The 17932-nt window shown below is 27.9% G+C and overlaps 3 protein-coding genes and 1 long non-coding RNA gene across 4 annotated transcripts; 1 reads left to right on the top strand and 3 right to left on the bottom strand.

Annotated features, from left to right (window-relative positions):
- Positions 1-2203: 2203 nt before the first annotated feature.
- On the bottom strand, positions 2204-3460 carry LOC100164455 (store-operated calcium entry regulator STIMATE-like). The gene is made up of 3 exons (XM_029485705.1): positions 3345-3460; positions 2492-2688; positions 2204-2418 (listed from the first exon to the last, which is right to left on the bottom strand). The coding sequence occupies exons 1-3, from the start codon at positions 3445-3447 to the stop codon at positions 2215-2217; spliced, it is 504 nt and encodes a 167-aa protein (XP_029341565.1). The 5' UTR covers positions 3448-3460; the 3' UTR covers positions 2204-2214.
- Positions 3461-3573: 113 nt separating this feature from the next.
- On the bottom strand, positions 3574-4555 carry LOC115033343 (store-operated calcium entry regulator STIMATE-like). The gene is made up of 2 exons (XM_029485706.1): positions 4174-4555; positions 3574-3742 (listed from the first exon to the last, which is right to left on the bottom strand). Exons 1-2 carry the CDS (start codon positions 4289-4291, stop codon positions 3594-3596), a joined length of 267 nt encoding a protein of 88 aa, XP_029341566.1. The 5' UTR covers positions 4292-4555; the 3' UTR covers positions 3574-3593.
- Positions 4556-5914: 1359 nt separating this feature from the next.
- LOC100573988 lies at positions 5915-6755 on the top strand. The gene has a single exon (XM_029485704.1). The coding sequence runs from the start codon at positions 5917-5919 to the stop codon at positions 6646-6648; it is 732 nt and encodes a 243-aa protein (XP_029341564.1). The 5' UTR covers positions 5915-5916; the 3' UTR covers positions 6649-6755.
- Positions 6756-14755: 8000 nt separating this feature from the next.
- Positions 14756-16291, bottom strand: LOC107885866. The gene is made up of 3 exons (XR_003838656.1): positions 15803-16291; positions 15542-15644; positions 14756-15377 (listed from the first exon to the last, which is right to left on the bottom strand). It is a non-coding gene; the product is annotated as an uncharacterized LOC107885866 (long non-coding RNA).
- Positions 16292-17932: the final 1641 nt, after the last annotated feature.

The raw sequence follows: 17932 nt of genomic DNA, 5'->3' as shown, positions 1-17932 counted from the left end.
AGGTATAATGTATATAGTTTGTATTTTTCGTAAATGCGTGTGGATTGCTCACCTGATTTGTTGTAGCGCATTGTCCGCGATCCGATGAAGTTGTATTGCATACCTAGGTGGCTAACTTGAAAGTTAATCGATTTTGGCTTGAGATGACTGACTTGCTAGACACTCCAACACGGTTTTCGACTTTACACTTTTTACATAATAGAAAAAGCACCGGACATGCGACGGCACATACCACTCTATCCGCCACATGCAGATTGCTTATTTTGTTTCGTCTTAGACGGGTTATGACTGATTTTTCAAATTGAGAAAATATTTTAGATAGTAAATAAAATAAAAATTATAATTTATGTTTAAATCTGCATGTCATAATAAGTCATCTTTGGTCTAAACAATATGAGTCAAATAATCTGCAAGGAAATTATTTGGTTCTACATTATACCTATGCACATGTACGATGTACCCACATAAAAAAAAAAGAAAAGAAGCAACAATTTCAATTGTTATTAAATATGTAGCACTAATATTTTTAAAATTATTAGATTACATCTAGATAAGTGCCAATATAAAATATATTTTGTGAACATTTCAAGTATCTATAGTTATTAATTTCTGAATTACGAAAATAAAACAAATCAATTTCGTCGAAAATTGTCGTTCAATAATTATTTTCGTTTTCACGCTGTTATTTTGTTAGTTCTTGAGTTTATACGACTTTACTATTGTCAAATGTTTAAATTTAGGTTTGGATGATTTTTAATTGTTTACGCATTTACAATATATATGAACTGTGATTAAATAGTGAGGACTAATATTATTCCTCTCAATATTGAATATGAATTACTGCTTGAATAAAGTATGTTAATATTATTCATAAAATACCTATTTGAATAGATAATTAAACACTTTCTATACAAAGTCATTTTTTAAGTACCTACCTAAAAATAATACACAATATCTTATGTAATGTGAATATTTTTTAGATGTTGGGAGTTTCTGTTTTAAAAATAAAAACAAGAATAAATATTAAGTTTAACTAACAAGTTTCTATGATAAAAATAAATTTAACGAGGTATAAAACTAATTTTTCATGCTATGATTAATAAATATGTGACAAACAACATAAGTATAAAAATATATAATTAACATAATTTTAATGTCTGAAAATTATTGATACAACAAAAAAAAAATTAATTTAGATTTTGGCTATAATATTTGTATATAAAATTACTGAAAAATATCTATATATTTTTTTATAATCATTTAGGTTTTGTACCAATTACAAAATTTACAAGTAAAAAATTACTAACAATCCTAAAACAGGGTATGGCCAAGGATATAATATTTTAGATTTATAAAATTTTGATATTACTATAATTTGTATCACAGTCATTTAGGCTCTTGTACTATCGTAAAATAAATTACAAGAAAAACATTTTGTTTGAAAAAATAAATATGCTTAATCTATATTATTGGATAATAAATAATTTGCTTCGAACACCCGCCTTAAAATAAATAACAAAAGATAAATCAATTTACAATTTATAAAAGTTGTCTGAAAATCTAGTAATATTCCATTGGTTTTTTAAATTTTGTTATTATGTTTTACTTGTAACTTGTACCGGTTGAATTTATAAATCATTACTTCACAATTGACATGGTCGATGGTCTACAATCACTCAAACATTATAATATGCATAAAATAACACAGTTCAATACAAATTATTTATTTTCCATGCATATTGCTATAATATTGCTATCAAAGTGTAATATGTTATTTTGTCTACCAAAAATGTTTGTATAAAATTGGTATATTAAAATTTTAAAATATATAAAAATCAAAGAAATTTGTGATGGTTTAAATATGAATACTGGGCTTAATATAATTAGAGGTTTAACTATATAATTGTGTATATCAACATTAAAATACTATACAGATTATATAATTTTAAATTAATTTAATATTTTTATAAAAATTAATGATAGTTAGCACTTTTAAGATTGGTAAACATAATATAGTACTAATTTTATTAAATTATACATAAATAAATATAAAAGTAACAAACAAAATTGAAAATTGTACAATGTTCACAATATGTTTTTTTGAGGTATATAATATTATGCAATATACATTGAAGGAATGTCAATTAAAATTGAGGAATTAAGTAAATACCATAGCATAGTGCATGATTATTTAAAAATGAAATTATTAAATTATTAAAAACCCTGAACTCCACTAGATTGTAGAATTGTTGATATTTCATCTAGATTGAGCAATTCATCTTCATCAGAAATAGGCGAGTCTTCAAGTCTACCGCTTTGCTGAATCTTGTGGTATTGTTGTTTTATACGCCGAATTAAACCAACTCGATGACGACTTCTATGCATCAAAATGTCATCAGTCACCCAAAACATAAGAGCCTGTATTTGTATAGAAATATTATATATTATTTATAATGCTAAATTAATAATAAACATTAATATAGTTCCTTACATTTATAAACAGAGGTATAATAAGCATGACTATAGTTAATATTGTTCTAGGGTCAGTAAATGGCGACATGATAAATTTTGTGATAACTCGCCAGATGTCTAATGAAATCAACAATGTAATAACAATTTTAACACAACATAAAAGTGACAAATATAAGCCACACTGAATAAACCAGATTCTAATTGACTCTGGTTTTCCTGAAAAACAAAAAAATAAATTATCACTAGTAATAAACATATAATATCATTGTATAAGAAAAACAATTCTCATCAAAGACGTTCATCCGCCAATGATATTACTAAGTATATTTGATGATATTATTGTGAATAAAATTATTTATATAATAAAACATATTTACATTGAACTTTGTTTGAAATTTTCAATCCTTAGGTATAAAAGTTGAACATATACATTTTTAACTACAATATAATTATTACATTTTAAATTTGATACATTTTGACGAAAATTTGAACTTTAAATGCTTATTAAAATAATTTGTGTCTATGTATTTTTAATATTGTAACAATATATTAGGAACCTTGTATTAAAGTTTTACGCTTTTTTATCCAACAAATAAAATATAAAAAAAAACTAAAATAATTGAAAAGTGAAAAATTTGTAAAAATTGTCATGTATCTACGGTAATTTGTTTTAGAGTTATTTAGAGTCCAGGTTTTCCTTAATTTTTTATTTGTTTTTCTCAACCCTTTCGAACAATAATATGAATATAGGATTTACTAGTTTAAAAAATATCTTTCTTTACAAGACACCAAGTGATGCACAATTATATCACTAAACCATAATACCAAGTACTAAGAAGTAAGAATGCATACAATACTTATTAAAATCATACCATATTCTCCAAAGTTAAAAGATTCCCAATTTTTTACTCTTGCTACATGTTGTAAAAATCGTATACCAAAAAATATCAATAAAAGACCAAGTGATGAATCCATTAAAAAATGAATCATATACCTAAAAAAATAAAATAATTAATTTAAGTATTTGAAATTTATTAGAAAAACCTTAGGTAAATAAAAAAAAATTATGATTTATAATTATTTAATTATAGACGGTATAATATAAAAATATCTATATATATTCACCATGTGCATGGATCACCTTGAATTTGACCAGCCAAAACTAAATTTGCTGAATGCAAAAGCAAGGACCCCATTCCTTGTTTAGAAGTATCAAAAAACCATACTTTCCAGGGTCGTCGATCATATTTTGGTTCACAAAATCGTTTTACTGATAACAAACATATTATACATACATTTTAAATGTATTATTTATCAGTTTACAATTCATACTAAAAGACAATAAGTTTGAATATTAATTTTTATATGAAATTGATATAGGTTATTGATATTCAACACGAGGTGAAACCTTTAAAGTATTTTAGAAGCATCTTGATTATGTAACATCAGATGTTAGTAATATTTATACAAAGTAAAAAGCAAGTAATTATTATGTAAACATGAATAAAAATTCTAATTTTTAATTTATTGAAAATATACTATCTGTAAATATCAACAAGAAAATAATTGTGAAAACATGTGTATATTTAATTAACAGAGAATAATTAACTTGAGGAAAAGCCTCCCTTGGAAAATTAATAAAATGTCTGTTGCATTATAAATTGTAATACAAATATAATTTTAATTAAAAGCACATCTTACTTATTAAACAGAGAAATGCCAATGTAGCTAAAAGGCCTTGGAGGAACCATCCAAAATTACCGACTAATGCATTTGGTTTGCAATGCACATCTGGTTCATCAAATATGTCTACCGTCATGACACATGTATTTTAAGCCGTGGTTTTACAAGAAAGAAACCAGCACTTATGTTTTTATGGTTACTGTTACAATAGATTAAATATAATGAACGATGGGCAGATAATTGTAAGCTACTTGAATATTATTGGTATTGCAATATAAAAATGTGTACCTACATGATCATAATTGACTCATTTTAGTGTTTAGGTAAATTTAAAACTAATTCATTTAATAACTACCGTAATGGAAGACAGATATCACGTTAAAATCAAAATCATTGATCCATTCAGTTTTAACAACTACTGAACTACGGAATAACTTTTTCTAAATTAGAGTATTGATGTTTAAAAACCTATTCATGCGTGATTTTTGGTATTTTATCTGTTATCTCACAGATATTTTTTATCGGAGAAGATCAACTGATAGTATCAGATTGTTCCAGTAGTTCCACGGACGGACATAGCGACATAGCAGTATAGCACAGAATACAGTCATACAGATATAAATCTGTAGAAAATTATAAATTATTTATATTGTATTTTTATTTATTTCTATGTCTATGGTAAGAACGGCCTAGGACTTTAATAGTGAAAGTAAAACTAAATAGTAAAGTTTTTAAGTTAAATTCAAATTCAATGATGTAACCAGACAGCACGACATAGAGGATACCAACGTGATCTCGACCATGGTTTAAGATAGACTTCTAACCGTGGTTCCGCGCAATCATAGTATTGTGGCGAACCATCGCCACATAACCTCCTTCGTCGTCGGTCGTACGCCACAGTGTATTTGGCAATTATTATTTCACAGTGAAAAGTTTCACAGTACAACAATAGAAACTCTATATTTTTATGTTTTGTTCAGATCCACTTCAACTTTTCCTAATATTTTAAATTGTACGAGCTTGAAACTATTATACCGCAGACATTTTTATTAGGTAATTGAATACTTGAACGAAAACATTGTATTACTAACCATCAGTCCTGTAAAGAATACTTTTAAAAAGTACTTGAGTAAATACTCAAATACATTTTTTTTTAAGTATTTAAGATACTACTCAAATACTTTGAATAAGTATTTGGAATACTTTTCAAATACTTTTGGTTTTTAAAGTGGGTTTCTAATTATCGTAATATAAACACATAGGTATAGTCCGCGCAACGAAAACTGGCCGGTGACCCCCGTGACCCGCCCGCCCGGAAATGGCCGCTAGAGTCACGACGGTCACCGGACAGTTTTCGTTGTGCAGACTATAGTAGGTAATCTAATAGTTATCTAATAGTTTTAAAGGGAACATTATTATTCAAAATTCAATAACTTTTTTTAGAAATCTGGTTTTCACAAACCTTTGGGCTTCAGCTAACACAGAAATACAGAATATTAAATAAAACTATTATTCTATTATTGTAGTTGACAAAAATATTTTTCTAACCAATTATTTTGAATAAAAATAAAATGTTCGAAATAAAGAACCAAAGTATTCAATACCAAAAAGTATTTAAAATACCATTCAAAATACTTCATGCTGAAAGTGTTTAAAAATGTATTCAATACTTAAAAAAGTATTGGAATACTTTTACTCAAATACTTTACAGGACTGCTAACCATGCTTAAATAACTAATATTGTTTTTCAAATTAGGCACCATGAACATTTTGAAAGATCGCAGAGTAGCAGAATATATTTCATCATTGAACGGATTGAGTTCTAACCAGTATATTATGTTCACATTTTGTGAGTGCATCAATAACAATAATACACCAGAGGATGCTCACTCTAATATCGCAGAGCCTTGCAGTAGTAATCTGGCTGAATTAGCTGCTGACCGAAAAAACGTAAGACTAATTCAAATGTACATAACAATCACATCTTATTTCAAAGCAGATACAATGAAGTTCTTAGTCAACAAAATGTTAGAATGCAAAGATGTTGAAACAGTTGAACACTATTATAATGTTCTTGATAAAAACCTCAAGCTGCATCCACCATGTGCTCAATACATGGATGAAGAGTATGAACAATTGCTGCTTAGTTCATATAGGAAATATTTTGGGGAAATGACTCTGTGGGATTATATAATAGAATGCTTAAAGAACATAACAAGAGGATCTCTTTTATACGGGGACGATGATGCATTTGATTTGGCATTCAAAAGATGTTTTTGTTTTTGCATATGTATTTTACAAGTTGACTTTGAAGTGTCTAAAAATAAAAATAAAAGATCTTTGGCTGCAAAATGTCTGAATTATAAACTTGAAAGAGAAACAAGAATGAATGAAATCAGCACACTTTTGGATAAGTCATATAACACTGGGTATAATTTTAAAATGTCTGTTATCCATCTTGCAATACTTGTAAGTCAGTTGCAATGCAATTAAAATGTTATCTTTTCGTCTTATGCGCTTATTGTTTGATTACATTTAAGTAAATAAAGTTTTTTTTATTGTTTAAAAAAATATAATCAGTTTATTGTTTATCATAGACAACAAAGAGACCTCGTTGTTTTTTGATGTATTAACATTTGAAATACAATTTAGCGTGTAACTATTCTTTATTAAAGAAAATATATATATTCATAAATATAATTTTAAAAATTGTTATTATTTCTTCTTGAAACATTATATAATGTATTGAAATTAGTATAGTTTTCTCATACATTACAATGTTTGCTTTAGAATATGTGGCCATACATTTACAAGACTCAAGTTATACAAATTATTTTACTCAACATGATTATGATTACCATTAGTATAATCATATTATTAATAAAAAATAAAGTCTGTTACATATAATCAATAATGAGTTCACTAATATTATAGTAAGAAAATTATTATAACAACAAAGTGGTACAATAGTATGATTATGTGACATTCCTCATCTTGTATAAATTATATTAATTAAAATATGGTATATGTGGTAATAGAAGATATGAAAGCCTACAAGTCTTTGTAAATAATTTCCTTTTAAAAGTGGTAGTAAGTCTCAAAAACAAAAATATTGTTAAGCTAGTGTAATTAAGAAAATACTTAACCTATTTTGAAGAATATTGCAATATTTTCAACAGGAATGATTAAGTAGTTGATAATAATAACGCAAGTATTAAATATATAAAAATGTTATTACTATGAATGGAATTGTGTCTTTTGCACTTCAGAAGATTGAAATACAATTTAGCTTGTAACTATTATTTGCACTGAAACCATGTTATTTAATCAGTTTTTACATATTTTATACATAGGTGTTAAAACTGTTTTAGGATTTTGAAATTTACTGGTAAATAAAATAAATAAACTCATATTCAGTAACAAGTACGAAAGCGCCTACTAGTAGAATTTAAACTGTGGCAATAGTATAATATAAACGTACTAATTAATATAAATTCAACAACTATCCCAGTAACATATTTACTTAAATTATTTTTTAAAAATGTTTGAGAAAAATAATTAAAATACCTAGTAAATAAATAAAATATATGTAGTAATATCAATATATCAGAGGCTGACTGACTGTCTTCTCTCAGAATCTTTTTGTTATAACATTATATTATCTCATTGAATTCAAATTTAACACCATCCATTACAGTGACCCATTTGTAACCTTCTGTACCTACAGCACAGCGACACCCACTTGCCCACCTTTTTTCAATAAATATCTATAAAATTCAAATTTAAAGATCGAATTTTTACACAATGCCTAAAAATATTACGAATAGGTCCGTGCATATTATTTTGAGTTAGAATTTCCTAAAAATGTTCTTTTTAAATCTAAGATTTCAAAATGTATTACAAGATTCTTATAAGTTTGTCCACTTTTATCAAAAAAAAAAAATGCTTCAAGAAAGTCAAATCAAATTTTTATGACATACATAGTGACCCTCTATTTTTTTTAGTTTTTTCCTGAATGCTCTCGATACAAACCTCAAGCTGCAACCACCATGTGCTCAATACATGGATGAAGAGTATGAACAATTGCTGCTTAGTTCATATAGGAAACATTTTGGGTTAATGACTCTATGGGATTATATAATAGAATGCTTAAAGACAGAGCATATTTTAAGTAATTTTCACTAGCTGACACTTCAGTAAAATTGTCTACCAGAGAAACATAGTAGGGAAATTAACTCTTCTATCTCAACAATTTTAATATAGGTTTATTAACTGAACTCTACTGAGAAATATATCTACAAGTTTTTTATAGGTTTATTTACTTAACTCTATTGAGACATATATCTACATAACCGATTTTTAAATAATAAAAAAGGGTACCTACGCGACAGAATAAACGATATATACGACTATACGAGAGATGAGTACACGATTACGCGACCGCGAAGGTCTACGAACGTTCTATGTTTTGTTATTGATATAATCGATAAATACTTTATCCATTATATAAATAACTGTCACTGTACGTCTATACCCGTATGGTCGTATCTGTAGACAATCGCGAAAAAATTGAATAAGTACAAGATTCCTCATAAGTTTCTGTAATAGCAGTTGAAAAATATTAAAGATGAATATTAAATATACATGATTTTGTTTTATAAGCATTAAAAGTTCCAATTTTGACGACATTTATCAAAATCTCTAATATTTCAAGTAATAATATTTTGTAGTTTTTAGAGTTAAGGACTTAAAATCTAATACATAGTTTATCATATTATTAAGTAGTTCATATTGTAACCAATAAAATTTGGATGAAATTAGATATTTTAACATGTTAAACGAATAACGATTTTTGTCATTTTGCTATAATTTAAGAATATTATTTGTGGGTACTTGAAACTTTTATAGTATATACTTTTATTATATTTTACCTATACATACAATATTTTAAAAGGCAATTTTTTTTTTTCAAAAATGAATTCAACCTACTGTTATTATACTACTATTATTAATGTGACATTAGTAATGTACAATAGTAAAATAACTTACTTTAATAGATAAGAATAATATCATAAATCAAATATCTTACCTAGGTAATATTATAGGCTGACAGACCATCTTCACTCAGAATCATTTTTGTAGGTATTTTATATCATTGAATTCAAATTTAAGTATTTAACACATCCATTGCAGTGACTCCTGCGGACACTGTACAGCAGAGCAATACCACTTGCCCACCTTTTGATTTATTCACTCATATTTTTGTGTTTACTCCCTCTCCCTCCAAAATAAAAAATCAATTTTGTCAAACACTTAAATATTTTCCTTCATTTATATTATCGTCAGTCGTCACCGCGTCTGATTACATGAGCTGGCTATGCTACGATAACTATGACCTTAGCCTATAGCCCATAGGTACCTACGTACAATTAATAACGTGCATACCTATTTTGAGGATTTGTGAGCTAACGAGTAAAAACTATCGACAACATTTGAAGTCAAAGATTTTCAATTGTTTTTCTATTGTTGTCTAAGCCGTTTGGAGATGAGTTTATAATAATTGTTACGATATTGAATACACTTTATAGTCAAATACTCAAATACCTAGTTTAAGGATTTTAAATACCTTCTGATCTTGGACACACAAAATACCTTGATCTGTGTATTGAGTAATAATATCATAATTTGTAAATAAATTATATTATAGTATATTATATAATTTTTAATTTGTAAATGAGGGGTTTCAATTCAAAACGTACCTTTTCCATTTTTCTAATTTTTTAGGACAGCTCATTTTTTGTTTCTCTGATTTTTAAACGATTTAGATGAAATGTGATATATTGAAAAATAGGTAAAAAAAATGATAAATCAATTTCTGATATCGAAAGTTATCTCCTTAATTTTTTTTTTAAGTATATTTTTAAATTTAAAGAAAGTGATTTTGAACAAAACGTACCTTTTCCAGGAATAAGTCCCTTTTGAATAAAACACTGGAATAAGCACTTTTTGGAAAAAAACAAATCTATTTTTATCAAAATGCACCATTTCCACAACTACCTAGTTTTCTCTTTTGCTAAAAATCACTGAAGACACAAATCATATTAATTTATTGATATAATTTGTAGGTAGGTACTAAACTCACATAATATTAAAAATAATAAACCTAAACTTAGACAGTTTAAAAATGTGTTCAAACGTTTACATTTTTAGAATAATATATTATTGTATAACAAACAAAATAAAATGAAATAACATCCCTTGTTAGTAACTCACTAATACTTGAATAAAATAAAATAAAACAAAACAAAATAAAAATATACCTATTAAGAAAATAACATCAAATGTTATGATAAAACTAAATACAAATGAATTAATATAATAGCCTTTTTGGTAACTAAATAAAAAAAGTTATACAAAATAAAATAATTGAGATTAGTTTTAGGAACTTTTATTCACCCATCATCATCATATTCTTGACAATCTGCAGTTTCTTCTAAGTCATTATTATTAATAAAAATATCATTATAAAATGCTTGTGCATCTGGTGATATACTAATGAATTTGACTAATTTTGTTACATCATCTTGTTTAGCCTTTTTTACATGATTTTTTTTACTAATACAATACTTTTTATTTTAAGGTAAATTAAAAAAGTTCACACATTTTTTTTATATTTTAATGATTTTATCATGAATAACAATAGAGATACGTAGGCCCCCACGATTTTCGCTCCAAAACGTATCTTGTCATCTATGATTTCTATGGTTCTATTGAAGTTAGGAACGATATGTAAATATTTTTTTGAATATAAAATAAATATAAATAAATATAATTTCATTTCCCTGAGTACAAATTTATATTTTAATTATTAAAAATATAATAACTTTTTTTTTGTTAATGAGGTTATGACAATATAAAATAAGTGCGTTTTGAAAAAAAATGATAGTCAAAATATTAAATTTGTATTACAATTATAAAGGAAAAAGTACTTTTTGATAAGAAATGGAAAAAGTACGTTTTGCTCAGAAATTAAGGAAATGGCACATTTTGCTATGAACAATTTGTTTCTCCTATGCTGACATATGAGGAAAAAGTGCATTTTGCAGGAAATTGGAAATAGTTCATTTTGATTTAAACGTACACCTAGAAAAGGAATGTTTTGCAGAAAAAGGCGATTTTTGATCGACTATTTCATAGGGAATAAGTAAGGTTAGCCAAAAATTGACCTCACCATTCGATTTCCCGCCATTATTTCTATTAGAATCAATATCTAACTCGATTTTGTCAAAAATGGAAAAAGTACGTTTTGAATTGAAACCCCTCAAATTAGAAAACAGAAAAAACTAATATTCATTAACTAATAACTCGATTTGCACAAATTATATTGAAAAAATTTGACGCTATTGCAGTAGGTTGAATTTATATTTACAAAAAACTTCCATTTTAAAATATCATTGTATACCTATACTAAGTATATACTGTTTTGAGTTCTCTTCTATATGCTATGAAACTTTGGTTGCTGTACGATGAATGCTGATTCCGTAGTTAACATTAAGTTAGTCCACGCAAAACGTTGTTTGTACCCAAAATACAATGATGCACTGATGTAACGTCTTCTTGAGGGAGGTGGCAGTTATCCATAAAAGGTTACCTAAACAATAGGTTTCTGGCTCTAAAAATAATAATTTCAATTAGAACTTTTTCATAAATTGTATAAATTGTAAGTTGTATAGCTATTAATAAATTATAGAATACATTAATCATTTTTTAATTGTACATGTGTCAACAGAATATGGAAGTACCTATGTGTAATTGCAATTTAATGTCCTTAATAGTTAATAACTTATTAATTACTAGTAATTATTTATGTTGAAATATTAATTATTTTTAATTGATTCTGATCTCGAAAATCAGTGCTTTAACTACCCAAAATGTAGTCAACAAAACAGAAAAAAAAACACACATTATTGTAAAATCAGTATTTACATTTTTCTCTCCACCCAGAATCTAATATACCTATTATAAATTAACCTTCCTACATCTGAAATTAGCAAATGTGTCAATAATATCATTATATTTTAGTTGGTCACAATTTGTTTTCTATAAATATTATAGCTAAGTTGGTCATTTTTCTGGGATAGAGCGCTTTGAAGATAGTTATTTTTATAATTTTCATTTTTCAAAATTGAATTTTAATCGTATTAACTAGTTTAAAATTTCATACATTCATTTGACGTAAACTAATTTAAGAGTATATGGGTTGTACAAATTACAACAATTGAATGTATAAATTAATATAAATGATACATTTTTTTTTTTGCTCATTAACTTGACTTTTATTGTAGGTATCTATAAAGCAGGGCCTGTCAAACTGTGACGAAGGTACAGGCCGGGGTGAGGGCCCCACTCGCCCTGACCTAGGGACGGCCCTATGTAGATTTATTGCACAAAATAAGTTTGTTTTTAATAAGATATTAACAGAACGTTTTGTTGACATAGATTTGCTTAACTGCCTAAGTTATTGTAAATTTGTTTTTGAAAAAAGCTCCTGCAAAAATTTGCTGTCTCCAAAAAAGTATAGTCTAGGGCAACTTTTTATTTTTTAAGGTTTAGTACTTTCGATACTTAGATCATGCTGTAGTACTATCTATATGGTTTAAGTAGCAATGTATAATAACACCTCTTAGGTAAAGATATTTTACCCTAATAACTAAAGATATTTTTGCGACGTTACTAATATTTTCATACGTTTTAATTGGTTTTAACATTGACTTATTAATATCTTAACTATTTTTTAAATACTTTAAATCTAAATACGTCATTTAAAAGTGAAAACTTGATTTAGATAAAAAAAAAAATATATTCTTATTATGTAAACCTTAATATAGGTGTATAGATATAAAAAAAATATTTATTTATAATATTAAAATTTAGTGGCTGACCGCTGAACACTTACAACAAAATATTTGCCAAAAATCAGTTATTAATATTATTTTTTGTTGTGGTCATCTTGAGTCTTTCACTCGCTTTTGAAAGCCATATACTTGAGGCAGATTCAGTGTCCTTGATCAAAGTTTGATTTAAAGTAGAAAAAGACTGGTTTGCTTCTAAAATAAATTAATACATACAATTATTAATAATTTCTAAATAATACTAAAGTATCATGCATATTAACAATCCCAGTTATACATTTAAAAGATGAGAACATCATTCAACATTTTTACTTTGTCGTACGCACACATATAATATTATAAAACCACTACATATTTCACTCATTACGATTAGATTATTGGAATTTAGGTATCAATTACATATTATAACAATCAAAAAAATATATAAAATACCATCTGTGCATAACCATAGCTATTTTATTTTTTTAATATTTTTATTTTAAGAAAGTAATTAGTGTTTAATTTTTTTAGTTTTAAGTTAAACCTTATTTTTATAATATTCTTAAAAATAAAAATATTACAAAAAGATAATGTTTTTTCTCTACGGTTGTTATACCTTTAACCTCCAGTCTAATATCAAAACTAACAGCATATCATTGAAACTGGTGAATAAAATTATTTATGTTGTATGCGTATAAGATGGAGACAACATATGCGGGTACAACGTCCTCTTAATTTATACTTATACAGTAAAACTTCCGTTAACGGTCACCTCTATATAACGGTTAATTTTTTTGGTCCCGTCGAATGTATCCTAGTGTTATTCTACCTCTGTAGGACGGGCACCTCTAAATAGCGGTCATTATTTATAGTCCCTTCGGTGACTGTTATATGGAAGTTCTACTGTAATTTGTAATGGACCGCAATAACAATTTAAATAAAATTTACCATTTGGCTCTTCAGCAGCATCAGTGGAGTTTTCGCTGTTCAGACTTATTTAAACAGTACATTTGTAAAATTGTATTACAGAACTGCAAAAATTAAAATATATTTATATTATAAATATGTGTATAAACAGTAGGTGTTTGAATTTACTAAATCATCTTTATTTTTAGAAATGGTGGTACTATCATTCATCTTTGATACATCAATCAATGAATAAGCACTTCCTATGAAAAACTTATCATTTACAAAATCAACAATAATTATCTGAGTTGTATTAGGTATTGCCTATTAAATTAATAGTTATGGCTAGGGTGTCCCAGAAAATTCAATGTAATTTTTTTCACATGCATACCTCTGAATTTTTTTGTATTGTATTAAAACACTCATAAATTAAATTTCATGAACTTTGGACCACGATAAGCCATGCCGACTCGAGTAGTAATCCGTCATTGCCTGTCAATACATGCATTATAGACGCGCGCTGTTGAACGCAGTTATAATGTGCGTATAATTTCCGATTGTTTATGTTAGTAAGCATATTGCTTTTAGCAAATCAACATGTCAGCCAAATTGTGCAGTACTAAAAACAGTATATTTCTAGTAGGAGTTGTACAACACCAAATAAACAGGTCAAAACTTCCCTCTAATAGACAAGTACTAGCAGTATTGTTTTATAATATCCGTGAAGTAAAATTAACTATTAATGAAAGCGCGAATCTCGGTGTTCGTAAGTGTGTTATATTTTGGGAAAAGGCGCAAGTCCCAACCAAATCGTTAATTAATTGTGTAAAAAATTTGTTGACTTACAATAAGTTTGGGGGGCTTACAAAAAAATGCAAAGAAAACACGAGACGTATTCAAACAGCGTCAACAAGCGTTTACAGACAATTTGGATAATTTGTTTGATATTGCACACGCTGATGCCTTTCAATTAATTAAAATAGAGGAAGATAAAATAATTTAAAACATCAGAGAGAGCCAGGTCAAGTTGGTTATTTGGGTGGAGTGGATAAGAAACTGTCAGACAAAGAAAAACAGGCGAAACTAAGAGCAACTGAAGAAGAAACTCGGCATATGAAATATCTTTCTTATAAACCCCTGGTTATAACATAATACAAGTAATAAGCATAATACGCAATAATAAAAATTAAAATAAAAAAAAAATAGGAACCTTATCTGGGCATACTCTGACACATTTATCATTCATATAAACAAGTATTATTACCAAAAAAAAGTTGATTTAAAAAAGAAATAAGTTTAAAATGTACCTTACAATCGTGATACACATGCCATGATTTAGATTTCATCAGGTTATTATCCGGAGTTGTATGATCTCTCGCCATTGCATACCACATAATCGGCTGTACTGTGACTCGCCTCATATACCTGTAAAATCAAAATAATAATTTTAAATACAACAGATTCATACTTCTTAAAAAAATTAGCAACCTTTTCCATGTAAATTCAGAAAAATAACACATTCTTATGAACAATTTGTTACCAAACAAAAATTAATTATTAAATAGAAATAAGTATTGAACGTTACTTACAATCTAGATACATCTCCCGTGATTTAGATTTTATCAGGTTATTATCTGGAGTTTTATGATTTTTCGCCATTGCATACCGCATAATTGTGACAAACAAATTGAACTAAAAAAATAAATATATTAGGTAGGTACATGTTTATACGTCATATTTAATTGCCTTAGTTTGTACCTAATATGTAATAAAAAACCTATATTTTAGTTTAATTTTAATAAATTATATTATTTAAAACAATAATTTGAAAAATATTCTTTGGTATTTACCTATTTGAATTGAATAATCCGGAACTTTTCCGTTTTATTGAATAAAGCGGAAAACTGCTTAAAACGGAATTTTTCGTTGGTCCCAAGCGATTCCGCTTTAGACAGTTTTCACTGTACTTCAATAGGAAATTCACACGACCAACCTCCAAGGCTGACGCCCATTCCGACGTCCGAATTTAGACTGTTTGTGGCAAAAGAATTTTCGGTGTTTTTCGAAAAATTTGAAAATCCAGTAAAACTGCAGAATATATAAAAATCGTCTCTCGTTTTAATCATATAATATAGGCAAAAACGATAACGATCGAAAATGTTCACTGCCCAAGCGGAAACATCTGAACTCCGTGTAATATATTATATTCTCATCAATAATTATTATTTTCCTCGTTGGATTGCCGTCGAGCTGCAATCTATATTTTATCACGGCTGTCGCGCAATCCCTATGTCATTATTATTACTATTATTATTGTTGTTGTTGTTGTTGTTGTTGTTGTTGTTGTTGTTGTTGTTGTTGTTGTTGTTGTTGTCTTCGTCGCCATTTGTCACCTCGCGTGAAAATAATAATATTCATGACAAAATAGTTAACATAACTATTTTGTCATGATAATAATATTATCGATGAACACGAACCACGGCTGTGGTCATAGAGTATACTACTAGTGCTGTCGATAAATAAATGGTTGTACGGTGAGCGGTGGGCCGGTTCAGGGCAGTCGAACCATAGAACGGAATAGAACGCCGAGAACGGCGCAGCGTCATTCCGGAATATTGTCCAATATTATTGTTTGCCGGCTTGATGTGAAATTAAAATATATGTGAACGATGTGGATGAGAGCCTGCTGTAGTAAGGCTCTACATAGAATGGGTATGCTATGCCACCATTTTGCGAATCATTTATCAATGATAAAATGATAAAATAAAGAGGGAGAAATTCAAATTCACATAATATTATTAGTCGCAAAATGGCGGCGTAGCATCTATAGTGCCCTAGCTGTAGCAGCCGCCGAGGTATTATGTTTCAGCGTGAGCCGTGGGCCGTGGGCCCGAATTAAGATGCCATAATATTATTATTGTGCGGCTGGGTTGTCCTAGTTGATAGTGTATGCCCGTGCTGCCGGTACTGTTAGGTGGCGCCTCCTACGGTCGGCGGCCGAAAACCCAGCGAGTTATGAATTAAAATATGTGAGTTATGAATTGTGATTTTATAATAGGTAGGTAGGTACGTTCGTAGTGTTCATGTCGTGCCGCCGTCGTCCCTGATCTGCTCGTGCGATGATAATTGAAGGGTGGAAATGCAAAAGGTGGTATTGCCAAAAACCAAAATGTTCACAAATCAAGGAAAACTGTAACAGATTTTCTGACGACATAATACTAACATTCAGTATAAGTTTATTTATATGTAAAAAATAAAAAATAAACGATTGACAGTGTCAAAATAAATCTACCTAAATTGTAAACATAATTGTTTTTAATGCTTTAAAAATTTCGTGTCAGACAAAACGTGGTATTGCAGATTTTGAAGAGGCAACGGCAATATCACGTTTTAAAGTTGTTTTTATTTCTGTTGATACAAAACGTATTATTTCGTGCAATACCACGTTTTGAAGAAAAATGCAATATTGGCAATACCACGTTTTGCAATGATATCAAGTACCTATGCTCCAATACTAATACATGGGCAATAATACGTTTTGACTTGAACATGATTGAATATGTAATACCACGTTTTGCATTGACATTAAATGTGGCAATATCACATTATGCATTAAACATCAGTTTTAAAATCGATTTTATTCACAAAAGTAATCGATATAATTTAATTCTGACTGCAAAATCGAATTCCTCACATTTTTTTCCATAAGAATCGATGTTTAACTCGATTTTCGAAATTTTGGCAATGCCACGTATTGCATATGCACCCTTCAATTTATGATAACGAAAATTATTTATCGTCGATAAATAATTATAATTACAAAGAACACTTAAGAGGACGTTATACCCGCATGTGTTGTCTCCGTCTTACAAGTGCATAATATAGCAAATTATACACTCTGCAAAACACGTGTAGCTCCGTTGGTTTAAAAATTAGAGTGAAAAGGCCTCTTATAAAATCTAAAGGTAAGATTATTATCT

Source organism: Acyrthosiphon pisum, chromosome X (assembly GCF_005508785.2).
Source record: "Acyrthosiphon pisum isolate AL4f chromosome X, pea_aphid_22Mar2018_4r6ur, whole genome shotgun sequence".
Classification (NCBI taxonomy): Eukaryota; Metazoa; Arthropoda; class Insecta; order Hemiptera; family Aphididae; genus Acyrthosiphon; species Acyrthosiphon pisum.
The sequence above is the reverse complement of the archived record's forward strand: the minus strand, read 5'-3'. Positions and strand labels throughout refer to the sequence as shown.